Source organism: Callionymus lyra, chromosome 11 (assembly GCF_982586985.1).
Source record: "Callionymus lyra chromosome 11, fCalLyr1.hap1.1, whole genome shotgun sequence".
Classification (NCBI taxonomy): domain Eukaryota; kingdom Metazoa; phylum Chordata; class Actinopteri; order Syngnathiformes; family Callionymidae; genus Callionymus; species Callionymus lyra.
In genome coordinates this window covers 22,672,854-22,692,681 of record NC_141828.1, presented here as the reverse complement: position 1 = coordinate 22,692,681, position 19,828 = coordinate 22,672,854, and the positions used below count along the sequence as shown (strand labels likewise).

The 19,828-nt window shown below is 37.8% G+C and overlaps 1 protein-coding gene across 2 annotated transcripts in view; it reads right to left on the bottom strand.

Moving 5' to 3' along the window:
* Positions 1-267: 267 nt before the first annotated feature.
* The window catches only part of LOC148069641 (zinc finger matrin-type protein 4), a 57,517-nt gene continuing 37,956 nt past the window's right edge, over positions 268-19,828 (bottom strand). For both annotated transcript variants that reach the window (XM_087803072.1, XM_087803071.1), the window contains 2 exons: positions 12,606-12,702; positions 268-3,405 (listed from right to left, as the gene is read on the bottom strand). In XM_087803072.1, coding sequence (XP_087659198.1) covers positions 3,384-3,405; positions 12,606-12,702 — 119 coding nt within the window. In that variant the 3' untranslated portion in view covers positions 268-3,383. The remainder of the gene's footprint in view (positions 3,406-12,605; positions 12,703-19,828) is intronic.

Genomic DNA, 19,828 nt, shown 5'->3' with positions numbered 1-19,828 from the left:
ATCCGTCTCTCAGTGAGGTGTGTCACACTTCTTTTTTAAAAGAATATATTCCTCAGCTCGGTTTATTCTCAACCACATTCCAGTTTCAAAGCTATGAGAATAAATTTGTGCAGCGGCACTGGGTCTGCGAGTGTTTGACAGTGAATAAGATCCTCATTAGCATCAACTGTACCATCTTTTTGTGCTAAAGTATCTCGACACTCCTTTTCCATTCCGAAATCCACCTTTTTTTCTGACTAAAAAAAAAAAGAGATAAAAGACAAGAGCCATCTTTGAATGAGCTTTATTTACTCTTGAAAATACTCACAACCTTGTTTTGTTCTTCTTCAACCCACATCATAAAAAAAACATAAATATATATTTTGAAATGACATTTCACACGACAGTTTACGTACATTAATCGCTGGCGTTGTGTATAAAACTACACAATAATTTTTAGACCCAGTTTTGAGGTTTAAAAAAAATTAAACGAAGAATGGATTATACAGAGAGATTAAAACAAAGAGATTAAAAAGTAAAATAAACGAACTGAAATGTTTTTGTTGTTCATTTTTGTGTTTAAAAATTACTTCTTTTGTGTTTAAGATTGACACTTTCTGAACATGGTCACTACATAGATGTGATTAAGATTAAGTTTTGCAATTGTTGTTTCTTAATTTCTTAAGGTAATAATCTATTTTGAGGATAATTTTGTGACATACAAAACACAAAAATATGATGCAATTATAAATAAATGTATAAGTTGTTTGTATTTAAAGAATCACATGATCAATTTCTACAAATAGTGTCTTGCTAAAACATTTTGTTTTGGCTATTAAAAAAAAGCTGGTTTTGTTGTTTTGTGTCATACAGGATTTCTTAGGAAGTAAATATTTGTGTTGTACTTTGACTTTCAAATACAAAGGTTGTGTTTGTATTGTGTATAAAGTTTAAAAAAAATAGACACAAATAAAAACTCATTGACAACTACTATTGTTACAGATGCAGCAATGTGGTTAGCTTAATCAGCTAATTTAAGCTAACCATGTGTTTCAACGTAAAGCAGCCATCATGTCTTTTAGTGAAGGGTGGAATTCTTTCGAAATCACGGTGAGGAATGAATACATTAATAATCCGGTATTGTGATATATTTAATAGAAAACAGCATGCTCGCATCTTTTGTCGACTAAGACAAATATGTTTGTCTCGTTTGTCAACATTGTATTCATTTATGTACAGTTTTATTATCAACAATTGTTTACTTTGAAAATTAACTGTTGGTCAAAGTTTAAAAAAGAATGTGTTTTAATCACAACTGTGAGATCCCTCCTATACGTCAATATGTTGTGACAGATGCTCCTAAAATTGTTAAAATATGAAACATAAATACTCAGACAACGATGTTGAAAATCCAAAATAAAAAAGGTGTTAGACAAGTTATACTTAAATGACGCAGGAACACATTCTTTCACTCCAATAAAATAACTTTCCTTCAAGTCAAGTTTCTGCAAAATAACTTAAATTCAACTGAGTTAAGTATTATCAATACTTCTCACTCAACAGTGGAAACTGAAGTCACTCTTTCCCTCGCAGTAGTGAAATAAATCTTCTGTCTTGAGATGGTTGTTAAAGAGCTACTAAAAAGTGACAAAAGAAAGATTTTTGTCTTACGATCTCTACAGCCTCTGACATGTTTTAGAACCACACAAACGGCCGTGGTCATGGTTATGGATCATTAGTGTGGTGCAGATGTTTGGAAAGCTCAGGTGCACCGAAGGCCATAAATACATCAGTTGCACTTTATGTAACATCTTCCAAAACGTGTGACTCACTCGCAGCCATCTTCAGTGCAGGCAGTGCGATCAAACACAACTGGTTGTCATGAAAACGCAGACGAGGCAGCAGTTAAACCAGCCACGATGCACGATTGTACTTCTCTAATGACATCAGAAGCTACTTACAAAGATTTGTAAAGGGATCAGAGAAGCTCTTTCAAACTCAGTCCAGGACGGAGGATTTACTTCTTCCTGCCGCCGTCTTTAAACTCTGGAAACTCACGAAAGACATTTTTTTTTGTAACTGAAAAAATAGATTATTGTGTGTATCTTAGTGCATATTCCTTATATACTTTTATTTTTTTAATCAAATACACAAACTTCACTTACAGCTGCTACTTATTTACAGAGAAAGTTGAACTTCAAAACCACATGTGGTTCACAATACAGTGCGATTGCATAAAGACCTTGAGGTTGTCCTTATATATGCAGAAGAAAAAAGCTCTGATGTTGAAAGCTAACTTTTGTCTTTGTAGAAAGAAAAGTGTCTATTCTACAAAGTTTGATTCACAATAAAAACCCAAGAGAGCAACACTGTTCAATATCTGCAGAGAGTTTATCAAATGATGGACGTTCCAAACAGTTTCTGAAATAAGCAGTGAAAGGAAGAGAAACGTAAATGTGCGTTGCTGCGCTTTCTTTAAAGAAAAAACACGCTCAAAATGTTGAGCAAAAATATTTAGAAAACATGAATGCAACATCTCACATCTGCATGCGTTGAATTGAATCCCAGCGGTGTTGCATACAAGCTGCTGCTACATGAGTTTTTCTTGGCTCACCTCCACATTAACAAGGTCGACATTTTACTTTTCAACTTCTCAAAGTTTACTCAGCTTTGGATTCTGTCTGACATCAATATTCAGTGCTTTAAGGTTTTTGTTTCTTTTCAAAAATACTTTTTTTTTACAAAAGGTTTTTGTGCGGACTATCTCGCCAGTGCTGAACTCAACTCACCTCTGGGTCTTGAATATATTGAATATTTTCTATAAGAAAGTATGAAGAACATTTGTATCCATCTTGTTGAGTTATTTCACTGTTAAGTCAGAAGAGAAAACTTAAAATGCAATTTTTGTGAGAAATATAAAGATAGAATAAATCATCTAAATGTTTTGCGAAAAGGATTTTCTGATTTTAAAGTGTCCACTTTATGTTACATATAATTATATATAAATACTTTAAATAAAATCACACAGGGTTTAAACAACAAGTCTATCTTATAGAGAACAAGTTCCCTACATTCTGCTTGAGTGCTTAAAAAATCTTTATGTCAAAACTGTATGGCAAAAACATTACTTAGAAAGAGGTCCAATGGGTCTCATCAGGGCATGATTGTGAAGTCATACTTTGGGTTATAACATCATTATACCCGTGACCTTTAGTGGATACCTTTTGACCTACAGAGAGCCTTTTTTTTGGGCTGGTTTTGTTCTTTTTCAAGCTTTGCCAGTCGCTGAGGTTCACTTCCGGTGCTCAGTAGTCTCGACAATCCTGCTTCCACAATCTTCTCACGAACTTCAGCACAATTTGTTTCCAGACCTTCGCACCTTCACAAATCTTCTCTCCTGTGACTCACTGCTGGTGCTGCTTCAGGCTGTAAACAAGAAAAGAATTTGTTAGTTTTGTTTTGACGCAGCAAAATGCAGATTGAGCACGAAAGGGTTCTACGCCTGGAGGGGCGAGACTTAGTCCAGAGGCTGATAAGCAGTTGAGTTAAGGATAGCTCAGACCTCACCTCCTCAGACAGAGTGTTGAAGGGTATTAACGTTAATATAACAAGATGGTGTTGATTCATTTAAAGATACATAGGTTTCAGTTAAGCAGACCAAATCGATGTTTTTATCTGATATGAGTTCATTAATAAGGGCAGCTTTTGAGGACAGAGATCAGATATTCAACAATTCATACTTAACTCTCATGTCCTGAACAATAGTAATGGAATCATTCATTTTAATTAGATTTTCTTCAACAGCTTCTCTACTTTATTATGATTTTCAGCAGGTAAAGAGAAGCGCAGAGAAGTGTGTAGGACTTCAGCTCTGACCCTGGTCTCAGCTGTGAGATCTCAGGTTAATGGAATGCAAATAATATCGGCCAGATTTCCATCTAAAGTGTAGTGGATATGGACGGTCTCTCTATATCCGACCACGTTTCCCCCCAAAAATGATTACCAAAACCAACACCATTATCAGAACACCAGCTCCATCACCACATTTGAATGGTGAGTGAAGTTTCCAAGAGAAAACTATGGAGTTTTTGATGTATTTTCTGTAATTTACTGGTTTTATGGTTAGAACAACTGAGCTCCAGTCACTACATTAAAATGAACAAACATTTTTGTCTATAACTCTAAAAAGGAACAGATTACTGTGAAAATAATCCCAACCCTTAGTCGACATGAGGGTGAGTAGAAAATGAGTGAAGCTTGAATTATGGGTCAACTGTCACTTTAAGTTTTTGGTGGTGCTTCATGGGATTTTGAGGGGTGCTTACAGCTAAGTAATAAGATTTACACTGACCTGTTTTTTATGCTGCATTCAAATATTAGATTTTCATACATGCTCACACAATTCTGACTTAAGCAAGCATGTCATTATAACAATGATTTATTATACAGTCTAGCTAGTAGCTCCTGTTTTAAACCAGACCTAAATGAAAGGAACATAAACCCTGATGTTGGAAGGTGCAGCGATTTCACTGGATTTAGTCTTTATCTGCAGCAGCTGATTGTTTTCCCAGATTTTCATGCTGTAGCTGCATTCTTTCCCACTTTATCACCGTGAAACAGAGCAATTCCAGAGGCTAAGATGCCAAACTTAATTAAAGCCGAGATACGTTTCACTCCTTATTCTCAGCGAAACCTACTAATTAAACATTGAATCCAGACTTCAAAGACAACGTGTCGGAGGAAGATTTTCATCTAAGTGAACCATATGTGATATATATATCCACAGTGGACACTTTATCCCGCTAGATTAAGTGAGATGATGAACCGAAAAACAAACATGACTGAATAAGAAAAGCGAAAACTAAAATCAAGTCAGTGGTGGAAATTTAAATGTATTCCAGAGTCATTAAGTGCCTTAACAACTTATTATTTTAACTCATGCTTGTCTCAAAGATATTAAACATAAAAATACAAAACAAAACTGTAACAGCTGACAGTGTTGTACCTGAACGAGTTAATTAAAATAAGTTTAAGAACTAGTTCATATTTGGACAAACAAACAGAACAAATAGACAGTATTGTGAGCCAGATGTAAACCTGGTTCTTTAGGATACAGAAATTTAAGTTTATATAGTTCATTTTCAAATTGGTGAACTAAACTTTGAACTAGTTCACATAGAAAGTGAACTTTTTCAACAATTCCAGCTAAACTGCAAAAGTGAATATAGAAGTTAATTCTTCTTCATCCTCTGTGACTTTAACTTAAGTTTATTTACATTGACAAACATTTTAGGTGATAAAAAAGTTAATTTTTTTTAAGTGCTTATCAATGAAAATCTCAAAATAACCTGCGTTATCACCAAAAAAGGTATAAATAATAATCTGTGGGCAAAAAGTGAACACCCTCACATTGCACTCTTTGTTTTGACACTCTCATGTCTTGTTCCAATGGGTTTTTTTTTCTTCAAAAAAAGGCCACTTATGTGTAAATCCGGACTCACTCACATGTTTCAAATATTGAAGTCTTCCTCTCCAAGAAAGTAGTAAGTCTCTCATCATGACCATATTTTGAACTTATTACTTTATAAATTACTATTCTTAGTCCGGAGTCCTTTATGACATAATAATGGCTTCACTCCTCCTCCAACCAGCTGTAATCACGCCCGTTTGTTTATACAACGAGTCCCTCGTGAGTGAAGACTTCCTGGTTTGATGACACATGGTGACAATCATCGATGTTTTGCCAATCACCGCAGAGTCGGTGTGGTTATTGTATATTTAATCAAAACCGTTTTTCAGTGATCGGGGCTTAAGCACATTTTTTAATGTAAATATTTCAATGTAAAGATAGTTTTGTATAAACAGACACATACTATTGAGTAAAATAGAGTCCAAGATCTATTTAAGACACACTTAAATCAACACATTAGTTTCCCTTAATACAATTGTCTCATCCAGACCTCTCTCTGTAGCTTCAGAACAAGGTCAGCGCCAAAGTCAAGGTAGAACTAAATCAGCCGGGGGTGGATGGGATATTAAAGGTTGTGGTGGATGTGGAGTTTGTTAATAGACTAATCCAATAATCTGTCCCAGAGCCCTACATGTGGGACGAGAGATATACGAGTATGAGAGAGGCTGCAGAGCTCCGAGGAGGTGAAGGTGACCTTGAGTCCGTTGGTGTGTTGCTTCCAGGTAACTGTTGGTGAGCAGAGCAGCGATGTTGACATGAGCTCCTGACAGTGTGATTCTAAGGAAAGACGGGCCGAGGAAAAACCAGCAGAGAAGAAGAGCAGCAACCGTCCCGAGTTAACCTCTTGCTTCGCCTCCAGCAGAGTGAAATGAAGCGGCGTGCTCGCCCTATTAGCAGGTCGATAGCTCAACATTTACATCGGAGAGTGACTTTACACAGCAATCTCTTATGCACTGTAGATGAGCAGTTGGTCATGACTGTGTTTGTGTGTGTGTGTGTGTGTAAAGTCAGAGATACTCGTGCTGAATAACTACCAGGATGAGTAACCTTAATGGATCGTCCCTAACCTCGCCATCTAAAGCCCCCAGGCCTACGCCGACATCAACATCACACACATCTATGAAGTGAGGTCAGAAACATGCAGCATTAAAAGCGCACCAAAAAAAAATCAACTGTACAGCGAGCAAGAGATGTGAACATAGGCTGGATTATACTGGTGGTTAGAGCGGTAAAGTGGGAGATAAAACTCGGCTGACATCTCACGCCAAGTCAGCGAAGCTAACTGGCTCGATGGTGGACACGCTGGTGCTATTAGCTCCTTTTACTTTTCCTTCTCTCAAGCACAAAATGTCAGACCGATCACTTTGCTAGTTAACTCCAATATCCATTTAACACATCTACGCAGTAATGGCATGTGTGTCCGACTGACTTCTGGGTGTTTGTTAGTTACCATAGCAACGACAATATATTTTTTCCATTGTGTTAGTCAGTCATAGCTGATGACTTTAAATTTAGATTTTTAAATAGTCTTAAACTGATTAATAATTGATGATACCCATAGTAAAGTCACCCAACAGCAGACAACTGAGAAAGTATGTGTGTTTTATTTAAAAATATATATATATTTTAATGGAAAAAATTGCATTAGAAAATGTGCTTAAGCCCCGCCCACTGAAAACACTGGAGATTTAACCTTGTTTTCCTTAACCACACCCACTCTGCTGTGATTGGTCAAACATCAAGGTTTGTCAAGTGCTTCATCAATTCTGGAAGTAATTAAGTAAGTAATTAGTATTTATAGATCACTTTTCTAGACCAGGGTCACAAAGTCTCCACCTCCAAGGGACTAGTGTTTACAGTTTACAGAGAAGGGGTGAAGCCATTATTATGTCATAATGGACTCTGCTCTTATAACCACTCATTCGCCGAGATTTCAGACGGGGAGAACTTTATAAAGTAAAAACTTCCAAACATGGTCATGATGAGGGACTTACTGCACCTTGGAGAGGAAAACATTTGAAACATGTGAGTGAGTCAGGAAAGTTTTCCAGATTATTTGCCATTTAAAGTGGCCCCAGCTTTTGGTTCAGTACCATCCATTTACAGAACAAATTCTTCTACGTAGGTGTTGACATGGGTACACATATGTGTAAGGTATCTTTATGATCAGTTTAAGAAAATTAATTTTAAATTTTTTGTAATAATAATAATAATAATAATAATCTCTATTTATATAGCGCCTTTCTAGACCAGGGTCACAAAGCGCTTTGACAGCCATTCACACATACTGATGTGAGTAGGCTGCACCACACGGCGCCGAATCTGCCCTCAGGAGCAATCAGGGTAAAGTGTCTTGCTCAGGGACACAACGACACAAGCTTGTCTGGAGCTGGGATTGAACCTGCAACCTTTTGGACTGCAGGCAACCACTCTACCATCTGAGCTATGACGCCCCCAAAAAACATTACAAAAACACGTTTTTCCATTGTAATGGCATACCTAGTAATCCGATCACTGAGAGGGAGTAAAACAAAGAATGTACTCTACTGTTTGAAATGAGTTTGTAACAGAAGTTTGTCATGAATATTTGAAATTTGAATTCATATTCATTTTTTTAATTTTTTTTATAAACTTGACTGAAAATTATCTCTTTTTTAAAACAAAACACATTTAAGTGAGTAATAATTAATAGAACAGAAATTATATAATTTTCTTTTACCAAATACCAAATGCCTCAGAGACTGGTACCGGTCCCCTGAACCGGGGGGTTGGGGAGCACTGCCTTAAGGGACCATTCTTCTTAACACTTTAAACATTCTTAATATCCTACATTGTGAAAAGCACTTCTTGACTTGAGTTTTTTTCTTCATCTCTTCTGCCAGAATCTACTCCAAGTCTCTCTAGGATTAACTCTGTGAACAAAGACACAAACAAACATGAAAACACTTTTTTTTCCCATCCGTCCGTTTAGTATTCAGGTACATCGGCTTATCACTTCTGTCTCTGTCAGTTGAACAGATAAGTCCGGAGGCTTAATTGCAACATACTGCAACAACTGTGAAAATGTTCTGCCAAATCCATCAGCTGTTATCATCATGTCCAATTACAGACCAACAGCCCGCATGGAGTCTCCGGGTCTCTGCTGACCTGCAGCGGATTTGGTTTTGAAAAGGATTTCAAGACAAATGGACACAAACAGCTGCTTGAAGAAGGATAATTAAGTTTCTCAGGCTTTCACACAATTCTTTATATAATTCTTCAACCGACAGGATAAGCAGGATTCTGTTTGTGTTCGCGCAGGAGACCCAAAATAACCCGACGCTAATGCAAAAACACAAAGCCTTGTGGACTTGGAAATCTCATTATTAGTCATTCCACTTCAGACATTGTCTTCTGCACTCAACAGATTCTTTGCACATGAGCACCATAAATGGGCGCATTTCAATTTGTGCTGTGAAATAACCCCGAATAAAGAGTTCCCCCGTCACACTCAATAGGTGTCAACATTGATAAATGGCACTCGAGGGTTTAAAACATACACACATGTTCCAAAAATTCAAAGTGGAGGAAGTAAAGTGGGCTTTTTTTTTTTTTTTCTACTGTGAGCTTCCAAGTGGATCAATGTGGCAGTAGAACGGAGCTGACAGGACTTATTTCCTGGTCCTCTCCCTCTCTCCGAGGCTCAAACAAGTTCAGTGTGTGCGTGAATAATATCAGCCAGAGCTCAGGACTGACTCGCTGTAACATCACTCGTGCTTTGAGGGCTCTTTCATGAACCTTTTCACACTTCACGCACTCAAGGTTTGCAATCCTGCACACACTGCTCCGAGGAATTGCCCATAATTCACAGCAGTGGAACGTTCAAAATGGGAACGGGAGCTTTCAAAATAAAACTTAATCTTATCCGATTTCCCAACTTTACTTTCTTCATCTGTGAAAAAACAAACTCCTGGAAATGTGCTTCAGGATGAAAGTAAGGTTTCCTTCAGGATATATGTCCCAGATATCAAAGTACATTGATTTAATGTTGATTTTTAGTCCGATTGTTTGACGTTAAGCAATCAATGTTGATTCAATATTGAATAACTGTCACCATTTCAATGTTGAAAAAATGTCGACAAATCAACATTGATTTAAAACACATATAGATGATGACATTTGTGACGTGAATTCGACAGAGAACTTAAGCAATGCATATATAGTTGAATCAATGTTTTATTTACTGTTAGAATCAGTTGAAAGTGCAACGTTTTTTCAAATGTTGATCCTAGCGAGCACTTTCTAACTTGTTTCAATATCAGATATCAATGTGGCCTGACAATGTTCCCATATTGATTCAATGTATTTTTGGGATGGATCATTCAAATTTAATTTCGAAGGGCACATCTCTGGCGAGACGTGTTTATGCTGCACTTTTGAAGAAACAATAACTTAAATCAAATAAACTATCTTTGAAATTCAAACTTCAAAAGGAACTCTTAATATTCCCAACCCTTAGTCGACATGAGTGTGAGTAAAAAATGAGTTAAGTTAGAATTTTGGGCGAACTATCACTTTAATAATCTTCATGTGAGAAAAGGCTGACTTGCATAAATAAGCAGAAGCCAAACAGTGCAGTAGAGAAAGGAGTACATCTTCTCATACTTTTCCTATGTAAGTTACTTTCTAAAATTGTCCATGAGTCCTGACATAAAGCTCAATGTCAGCCTGTCGTGTCGCAAATATCATCCTCCACTGCAGACGTGTTCAGGTGAAGCAGAGATTTTTGACGTGAGTAAATAAAACCATGTAACCATGTAGCGATTAGCCAAAGTAAAGCAATGTTTTGAAATCTTGGTGACTGTCCGTCCTGCGCATCAACCAATCGGCACAATAGCCACTTGATTGACATGAAGATCAGCCAATCTGAGCCACTGTGGTTGCAATCGGAGCTCTCCTCACTATTTTCTTGTATCATATTTTATTATGTCACGTTATCTCCTCTCACAATAGCGTCAACTTTTTGGGAACACCTGACCTGCATTCTTTTCTGAGGGCAGAAGCTGTCAAGCCAAATCATTTTTATGGGACTTAGCCGGCTCATTTTTTGGATACAGATTGAAAGAGTACCAGCGCATGTTGATACCATCACATTCAATTCAATTTAACAGCCCAGAGACAGCATAAGCCTGTAACAGACTAATATTACTTTGGCTTATTTTTGCTGATTCAGTTCTGACATTCAGTACAGGCCAAAAGTTTGGACACACATAACGGGTTTTTTTAATCAAGAAAATGCTAAACGTCTGTGAAGCAGTAATTAGAAAAAAGGAAAAAAGCGTGTTTTTCTTATAATTAAGTGAGGTTTTCATTGGTAGAAATAAATATTTTACAACTTTTAAATACAAAATGTCAATAATTGCTATTGAAGGAAAAATATCTTTCTCTCCTTATTCCTGTGTGACAGTTGTGTCGCACATTTATTTTCCTTTATCTGCATCACTGCTTTTTTAAAAATCTTCAATCCATCTCACCTTCTGTCACTTTTCTGCTGCACACCATGGGTTTTGTTTGTACTCGCTCATAAATATATCTTCTTCTCAAGACCAAACAAAGCAAGAACATCTAAAAGAGTTATGATCATCTACGTTTGTTTCCTGCTTCGGCTGAAAATACTCTTCATCATTCATCGTTCTGCAGACGTTCATACAAAGAGCTGCCTTTGGTTTTGGAAGATTTTTTTCCATAAGCGATTGATACTTAAATTCCAACAAAAAAATCCCACCAGTAGTTAAACTTGCAAGCAGATGCCAAAGGTTGAGCTTGCTCAAGAGAAAGATATATATATAAAAAAGTTACATAAATCACAGTAATCACAACTGCTTATTATTGTTGCTCTCTTAGATTTAGTTCAGTGGTTTGACCTTCAAAACTCCACCTGACTGACCTCCAATTAGAACAGAATCTCCCAAAATCTTGGAGGAAGAACCAGCACAGTTATTTTCTCTATATAGTCTGTACCACCCAAAATCCTTTTATTTTGAAAGAGATTAATGTTATAACCAAATAAAACCTTTTTTTTCATTTAAAAATTAAAGTTTTTAAGCCCCGCCCACTGAAAACTCTTCTGTAAATAAAATATTGTTTAACATAACCACGCCTACTTTGCTGAATGGTCAAACAGAGATTTGTCACCACATGTCATCAATCCTGGAAGTCTCCACCTCCAAGAGACTCGTTGTATAAACAAATCGGGGTGTTATTACAGCTGCCTGGAGGAGGAGTGAAGCCATTATTACATTATAATTGACTCAGCTCTCGTAACCTCTCCTTCGCCCGATTCGACGGGGGAGAACTTTATAAAGTAATAAGTTCAAAATATGGTCATGATGAGAGACTTACTGCATGTTGGAGAGGAAGACTCAAACATTTGAAACATGTAAGTGAGTCAGGCGAGTTGGGTTTTAACATTAGCTTTCATTAAAATTATTTTCCACAGTTATACGACGGTCCTACAGTAGTCACTTGCACAGTTCACTCCAAGCAAACTCAGAGAAAGACATACAATGGTATATTCTTTTTCATTATGCTTGAGATATTGTTTTGAGAGTCAAGCTAGTTTTTTTACCCAAGGGCGAATCACACAGTGCAATCTTGTTATTCTGCTCACAAACTCAAAAGCGACTTTAAAATATTCTTGTTTATACATAAAATGTAGACTTTATATTCCCTCTTTAAACTCCTTTTGGCTTTATTTCACTAGTTTGCCGTTCATACCTCCAGTTCTCTAACTGGTTGTTTACTCACATTTTCCTTCTTCTGTGTTCGTTAAATGCAAAAATTGTTTACTAACACAAGGCGGGTTCTCTGATCTATGTTCTCGCGCAAGAGCCGAAATAATAATTAATTGGTTGAGTTCCCATTTATGGGATAAATAATTCAGCACTAGCAGGATCCCTTTATATCTGCGTTCTAAATAGGTTTCTGACTGACTGGCAGTTGTGTGGGTGAAAAAGATTCTCGCCGTCTGTCACGTTAGATGTACGTCCTCTTTTGTGTTCCACTCATCGTCAGCTCGCCAGCGTTACATCAACACACCTCGCTCAGAAAGTCTCATCTTTAGGCTCGATTGAACCTTTAATGGTCTATAAGATTCACTCAGCAGGGTTGAACTCACTTGTTCTGGTGTTTGGAGCCCTGGAGATGTGCATGGTACTGCTCGATGGAGTTCAGGATGACACTGCAGACGCTGCAGGAGTAACTGCTGCGCAGACCTGCAGACACACACATTGATTAGCAGGATCACGACAAGAACTTCAGTCCAGAACGATGCTTGGAGACCATTAATTCTGATGATTTTCACTGTCATCCCACAATCTCAGCAGTTTTTGTGACACTTTGTCAATATCTGACATTTCAAAATCATAAACCCTGTATGTGAGCTCTTTTTTTTAAGTCAATATCATATTCTTGGGACTTCATAGTCTTTCATAACGTCTGACAGTATGAAAGACATCATGTCAAGATCCAATTCAGTTTGGTTTTATTTTGTCATTGCACTTCCTGCTTCCCCATTTTCTTTTCCTTTTACAGTTGACGGGTCCAGTTCCTGACAGCGGTTGGCAAGTCGCCCTGCTGGTGATCTACCAATCATCCCTGAGGGATTTAAAGGGTCGAGCCCCAACCAGCAGCGTCAGCTTGTTTCCAGTCCCACCTGGTAAATCTTTGACTCTGCTGCGCTCTACCTGCTCGCAGTTCCAACCTTGTTCCTCGGACGTTGTTGTTCCTAGTCAGCGTTTTTTGTTACTCCGTTTTCAGTGGGTTTTGTTTTGAATTTTATTCTTTCCCACCTCAGTGGATTGCTGTCATGTCGGAACCTACCCCCTTGTTTTCCCTGGACCATCTTTTGAGAGAAAGGACTCTGAACTTGTTTGCTTAATGGATTATTCCGTTTCGGACCTTGTTGCCATCCTGTGGACATTCTGGAGTTTTTGTGTTTATTGAATCGTTGTTTTGTACTTTTATCCTGTCTTCTTTTTATTGTCTTCCGCTTGTGGGTCACCTTGCTAATTATTTCATGACGCATCATTTCAAATAGAGAAGCACTCAAAGTGATCACCCAATATTCAAAACGTACTCGTTTTTTACTCACCCTCATGTTGACTAAGGGTTGTTCCTTTTTAGAGTTATAGACAAAAATCTTTGTTCATTTTAACGTAGCAACTGGAGCTCAATTGTTTGCATCTTCATCTTCGTCCAAAAAGACACTTAAAACCTTCAAATAACTCCATACTGCTCGTCTGTAATGTCCCTCTTGTATTAAGTACTCTGGGTAAATATTGTGAGAGCTTCCAATCTATTGTCTACTTGAAGCGCATTTGATATTTACCAGGAGTACTTCCTGTTTGTGTAGCATGTAGCCTTTTTTGATCTTTGCTAAATTAAATTGAAGGTACATTGTTTGTAACTCTAAAAAGGAACAGATCACACTGAAAATAATCCCAACCCTTAAGGGTGAGTAGAAAATGGGTGAAATGTGGATGAACAATCATTTTAATTGTGTCTACCGCGCACCTGTCCTTCACCTTGTTTGCTCCAATTTATTTCCAACACAAAAAAATCCCCACCCTTAGTCGACATGAGGGTGAGTTGAATATGGTTAGCTATCACCAGTATAGACCTGAGTATACACCTCTGCCAAAGGAGCGTCTTATGAAACAAATTCTAACTCAATTGATTACATTTTCAATTAAATAAAACAACAGTTTTTCATTATTTTTCAGTGTCTCAGCAGCTCTCCCAAGACTTCCAAAATAAAAGCGTCTTTCATTTCCTGCATGGAAAAAAAATAGCCAGTCTATTAACAACAAAAAACTGAGCTAAAACAGAATAAACATCCACATTTTCATCAACAATAGAGAATAATTCAACTAATTGGACTCAATCAGGAAATTAAATTTAATGAGTCTGATTTTAAGCCAATCCAAGCTATTTATACCGTTTCCTTGTGTCCCTGTATACGCGTGGAGGCTTCAGAGGATATAGGACAGAAGGATAAAAGCGGAGTGGGGGTTTGTGTGTGCGCATGCATCTTGTTCCTCGTACGTATTGGTGGATGTGAGCTTGAAGAGCCGCTCAGACACAGATGTGATCTAATTAGAGTGTTTGCAGGTGGTCGAGATGAGCCTCCCCAATAAGAGACAGCGCGGGATAGAGACACTGACGGAGTGGGAGATGGAGGGGATGGTGGCATAGAGCAAACCTGTCTGGAAATATAAAAATAAATCGTTGGTGAGGTTTTTAATGCACGCTGCTGCTGAATTACACATATAAAACATGACAGGTGTAGTCGACTCCTCTGACACAGACAGCTGCACATGTAGCAACACGGACGCTTTGATTTCCGTGGAAATGATCGCATTAATAAATGATCTGCGGGATCTGTCGGAGTTCTTCTGCAGAATTCAGCAACTTCCTCAGACGAGAGATGAACGGCTCTGACACTCCATGGCTAGATAAGAAACAAGAGGAAATTCTAATTTCCCTTATTTTCTACTCACCCTCATGTCGACTAAGGGTTGGGATTATTTTCAGAATTATACATTCTTTTTAGAGTTATAGTGAAAGATGTTTGTTCATTTTAATGTAGCGACTGGAGCTCAGTTGTCTTCGTCTTCATCGTCGTCCAAAAAGACACAATTAAAAACATCGTCTGTGACGTCTTGTGTTGAAGCCTTGACCTGAGACATTGTTAAGAAAAAAATCAAATAAGACTATATTTTAAGTCTAAAAAAGGAACAGATTCCTAAAATAATCCCAACCCTTAGTTGACATGAGGGTGAGTAGAAAAAAGGGTGAAATGTGGGTGAACTATCATTTTAATTGTGTCTCGTGTCCTCCACCTTGTATGCTCCGGTTTATTTCCGACACCAATCTTCGGTGAAGCAGAATTTACTCAGTGCGCCGTGTGTCCTTTTCTCTGTCATTACTGTCCTTGAGATTTATGACTGGTATATGAATTCCATCACCTTTTGACCTTTTGTGGCGGTAATTGCAGAAGTATGCCAGGAGATGAAGTTGTAATACAGTTGGGACCAGTGGCGGGGTCATTTTACCTCAACTGCATACTGCTTTAAATTCACTCCAATTTTCTTTTCGTCAGGCTGGATAAGCGACTTGATACAGAGAGCACGCCCGACTTAATTTGATTCCTTACGTTCAAGAAAGGGATGATCTCATCCCTGCAGTGAGGTCGAGGTCATCCATATATGAACATAAGGGTTGTAAAAGAGATGTAACAAGGAGGCAATAAAAGTGAGATTTTAGTTGAAATGTGAAACTGGTTCCTCTTTCCTTTTTCTGATTATGTCAATTTAAGGTTTTCTAGTATTGAAGTATTGTTATGTTCCGCAGGTAAACTGTGAGTTTAAACCATTCATTCCTTTTTTTACTTGAAGAGGTTTTTCAGCAGGGAGACCTGAAATCAGCTTGTCAAATCAATCTTCCACAGTATTGTTACCTCACACTGTGTTACTTATATATCCACCTAGCATGAGGTGATGTCGTTCTAAACATCTTTCAGGATTTTTCAATGATAGTTATTTGCCACCACAGTTATTTGTTTTTGAATAGTACTATTGTTGATGGACAATGTGTTAATGTTAATCGTTCATATACATGCTGTAGTTTGGTCATGTGGCAACAACAATAAGTTAGATTGAGATTACACAACACTAAAAAAAGACACAAATGAAACAGTATCAGCATTTAAAACAATAAGATACTTTAACTTTGAAGTTAACATTGTGTTCAGTGGAATAGAAATGTAAGAAAAAATGTCAGAACGAGTCTTGATTTGGAATTCAGAAATCCAAAAAAGGAATTGTGACGAACTAATTCGAGATAAGTTCAACAAAAAAAATACACTTTCTCAATGAGATCAGGAGGATACGTTGGCACGACCTTAGTCACAAGTCACAAGAAGGAAAGAGACACCAAATTAAATTCGATAAGAAATGAATTCAAATGTGTTTGAATAGTTTGATTGAATGAAGACAAACCGAAAAAAAACATTACAAGAAAAGCACTCATCAGACCAAAAACAAGCTGCTCATTTACACCCATAATTATTGTTTTAAATAACAACATACTTACATTTATTGTATCTGTATATCTGAGATTTTCTTTGCATTTGAAACATCAATGATTGCAAACTAGCTGTGAGTATGAACACCTCAGAGAGTGGTGAATCTTAAAAGGATTAAAAAGGTGATTCAGAACACTAATGCAAGAGAAGACTCTCTTTAGAGACAAATAATGTGTTAAGAATTAATTGGACAATAGAGGTATTAAGTTGAAATGAATAACACCTTGTGAAATTATACAAAGGGAAAAAAAGCTTTAAAACTATGTAGCTACGAAGATGCACTCCATTCTTTTAGTTGCAATGATAAGGCCACCAGCAAGAAAAACATTTATTTTACCTCGTCTGGTCTCAAAACAATAACGTCCTCTGCTGCTGTTTTTGAAACCACTCCTCTGGGATGAGGTAGATTTGTACTCTCAGATAAATAGCAGTAATTTGGCTCATCCATCATAAAAAGCAAACATGTCTTTCTCCTTAATTGACTTCCCAGTCCAAGTGAGTATTAATCATCCTCTCGCTAACCTTTCAGGGTCAGTTTGTCCAGAAGCATGTGCTTCTCTTATTACCAGTCGGTGTTGTTTGTGCATATTGACATGTTTAGAAATGTCACTGCATGTCTGTGGGCTTCTAGTGTGTACTAAGAGGTCTATATATAGTCTAGTGAGGGAAAGGAACAGAAGCGAGAACAAAACTGTGTGTTACACCCTTTTGAATATCATAGATCATAACAAAAATAGAACCATTTTCAAACTATACCTTAAAGGAAAATACAACTCTCACTCCTGACTCACTCACATGTTTCAAATGTTGACGTCTTATTCTCCAAGATGCAGTAAGTCCCTCATCATGACCATGTTTTGGTAGCACTCAACTAAATGTACTCACCATTAAACATAACCGTTGAAGATCTTGAAGTTATTACTTTATAAAGTTCTCCCCCGTCTGAAATCTCAGCGAATGAGAGGTTACAAGAGCGGAGTCCATTATGGCGTTATAATGGCTTCACTCCTCCTCCAGCCAGCTGTAATCATGCCCGCTTTGTTTATACAAAGAGTTCCTTGGAGATCGAGACCTCCTGGATTGTTGACGCGTAGTGACACACTTTGATGTTTAACCAATCAAAGCAGAGTGGGTGTGGTTATGGTAACAAGATTTAATCTCAAGAAAAACAAAGTACTTTAAGTGGGCGGGGCTTAAGATCATTGTCAAAGTTTTGTATAAGCAGATACATACCGAGTACAATAGAGGTCCGGGATTAATATAAGACACCCTCTGAAGTCACCTCACATTGCGACATTCATAAGCCACTCTTACTGTTGGCTGCGTGCTCCAGGTGCCATGACACAAACAATCATCTCAATGAGACAATCATGTTAAAAGCATTAGTCACGTCGCCGCCTCTTCTGCCTCCCAGGCTTTAAGTGGTGTCACATTAAATAGCGTCCTTTATCCAAAGGTGTCCACTGTGGCGACTGGTATTTAAAGAAAGAGTTATAGATGGAAAGAGATATCGACAGAACATGGCTTAAAGATGTCAGGGCTGAAGGAGCGAGCCGGCTGCGACCGCTCGGTCCGTCTTAGATGTTTATCCCAGATTCTCTCCGGGGACAGTTTTTCTCGCAGCAGGAATTCTCACCTCTGATTGGGTTTCTTTACAACCTCAGGTGTGAAGACCCAGGTGTCCCACTTTTAATCTAAGGGAAGGATTTGAAATTGAGGCGACAGCTGAGCCAGGGCACGGAAGAGAGATTACTGAGATTACGATTCACGAGACATTCCTTTCAGTTTGAGGCATTTTATGTTTGCAGATGTAGATCATGGGTGTCTAACTTCATCACACTGAGGGACAATATCTTCTATAATCATTATCTGAGAGTGTTTTCATCTTCACCAAATAATCAAAAACCGTTCCTTCAATGTCAGTTATGGTTGTTTAAAGGACAACTAATGTGTTGATTTAAGTTTATTTTGTATTGATCTGGACCTCTATCCCACATCCATTTTGTATTGAAGCCTCGACGAGAAGAGTTGCTCCGGGAAAAAAATTAAATAAGTCTATATTTTTATATTTTACACCCATTTGTGGCAAACGTTGAGAATAACAATCGATATAAACCAGACGTACTCTGGGTAAATATCGCAAGCACTACCAGAGCTCATACAGTCGACTGTCTGGGACGTTAGAGACAAGCAGTATGGAGGTATTTGGATGTTTTTAGGCAACTTTTCGAAGGAAGTTTGTCCACTGAGCTCCAGTCGCTTCATCAAAATGAACATACATTTTTGTCTATAACTCTAAAGAGGAACAGATAACTCTGTAAATAATCCCGACCCTTGGTTGACATGATGTTGAGTAGTGATGTTTCAATTTTAGATGAACTGTCTTTAAACAGGGAGTAATGTGACGCTAAATAAATATATCACTGTAGCTTTATATTATGGGTTTATAGTGTCGGGTAGTTAAACAGCAAATATAATGTTAATGTCAATGTATCTTCACTTCCCAGTAGCCTCTGACCTTGATGTGATGTGACAGTGCCAGCCAGTGTGGACCCAGTGTGATGCTATCAAACCTACCAAGCAGGTATCTGTGTGTTCAAACATCCAAACCCTCACCATCAACCAGGAGCTAGTCTGTGCCTGAGAAAACAGATATTGTTTTGTCACTTGATGATGCACGTGTTCTTCTTCACTAGCAATTGTTTATTTTTTCTTTCAGCTTGGAGTGGAAATGTACAGATTTTGTATAATGTGTAATGTCATTTTCTTTTTATTTGAATTGATCTTTTAAAATTGGTTTCGAAAAAAAGTATTGTTTAGAAAACTACATCAAAGTGAAGTTATCAGTATCTGAACCAGTATCCAAAAACTACACTCTACGCTCTATACTTTCATCTGAATATCAAATCATTTTCTCGTTTGTTTTTTTCCGGGCCAACTCTGAGTAAATATTTGCTCCAAGATTCCCCAAGCCTTCTTTATCATCCTCATTTCTTTCCCACAAAACTGGATTATAAACACACTGCGTACACAAACACACACACGACAAATGACTGAGACAGAATAAATTGATGGCACTGACCATCTCTTCATGTTTGCATGTTTAGCTACATCTCTGTATATATTACAGAGGAGGGGGACCTTCATCTGGGGCCAAGCTGACTCAGGGGCGCCGCTACATAAATCAGAACCGGGGCAGAAACCCCGCTGGACAGAGCCGAAACATTGTCTTGGCTCTCTGGAGGCGCATGGGG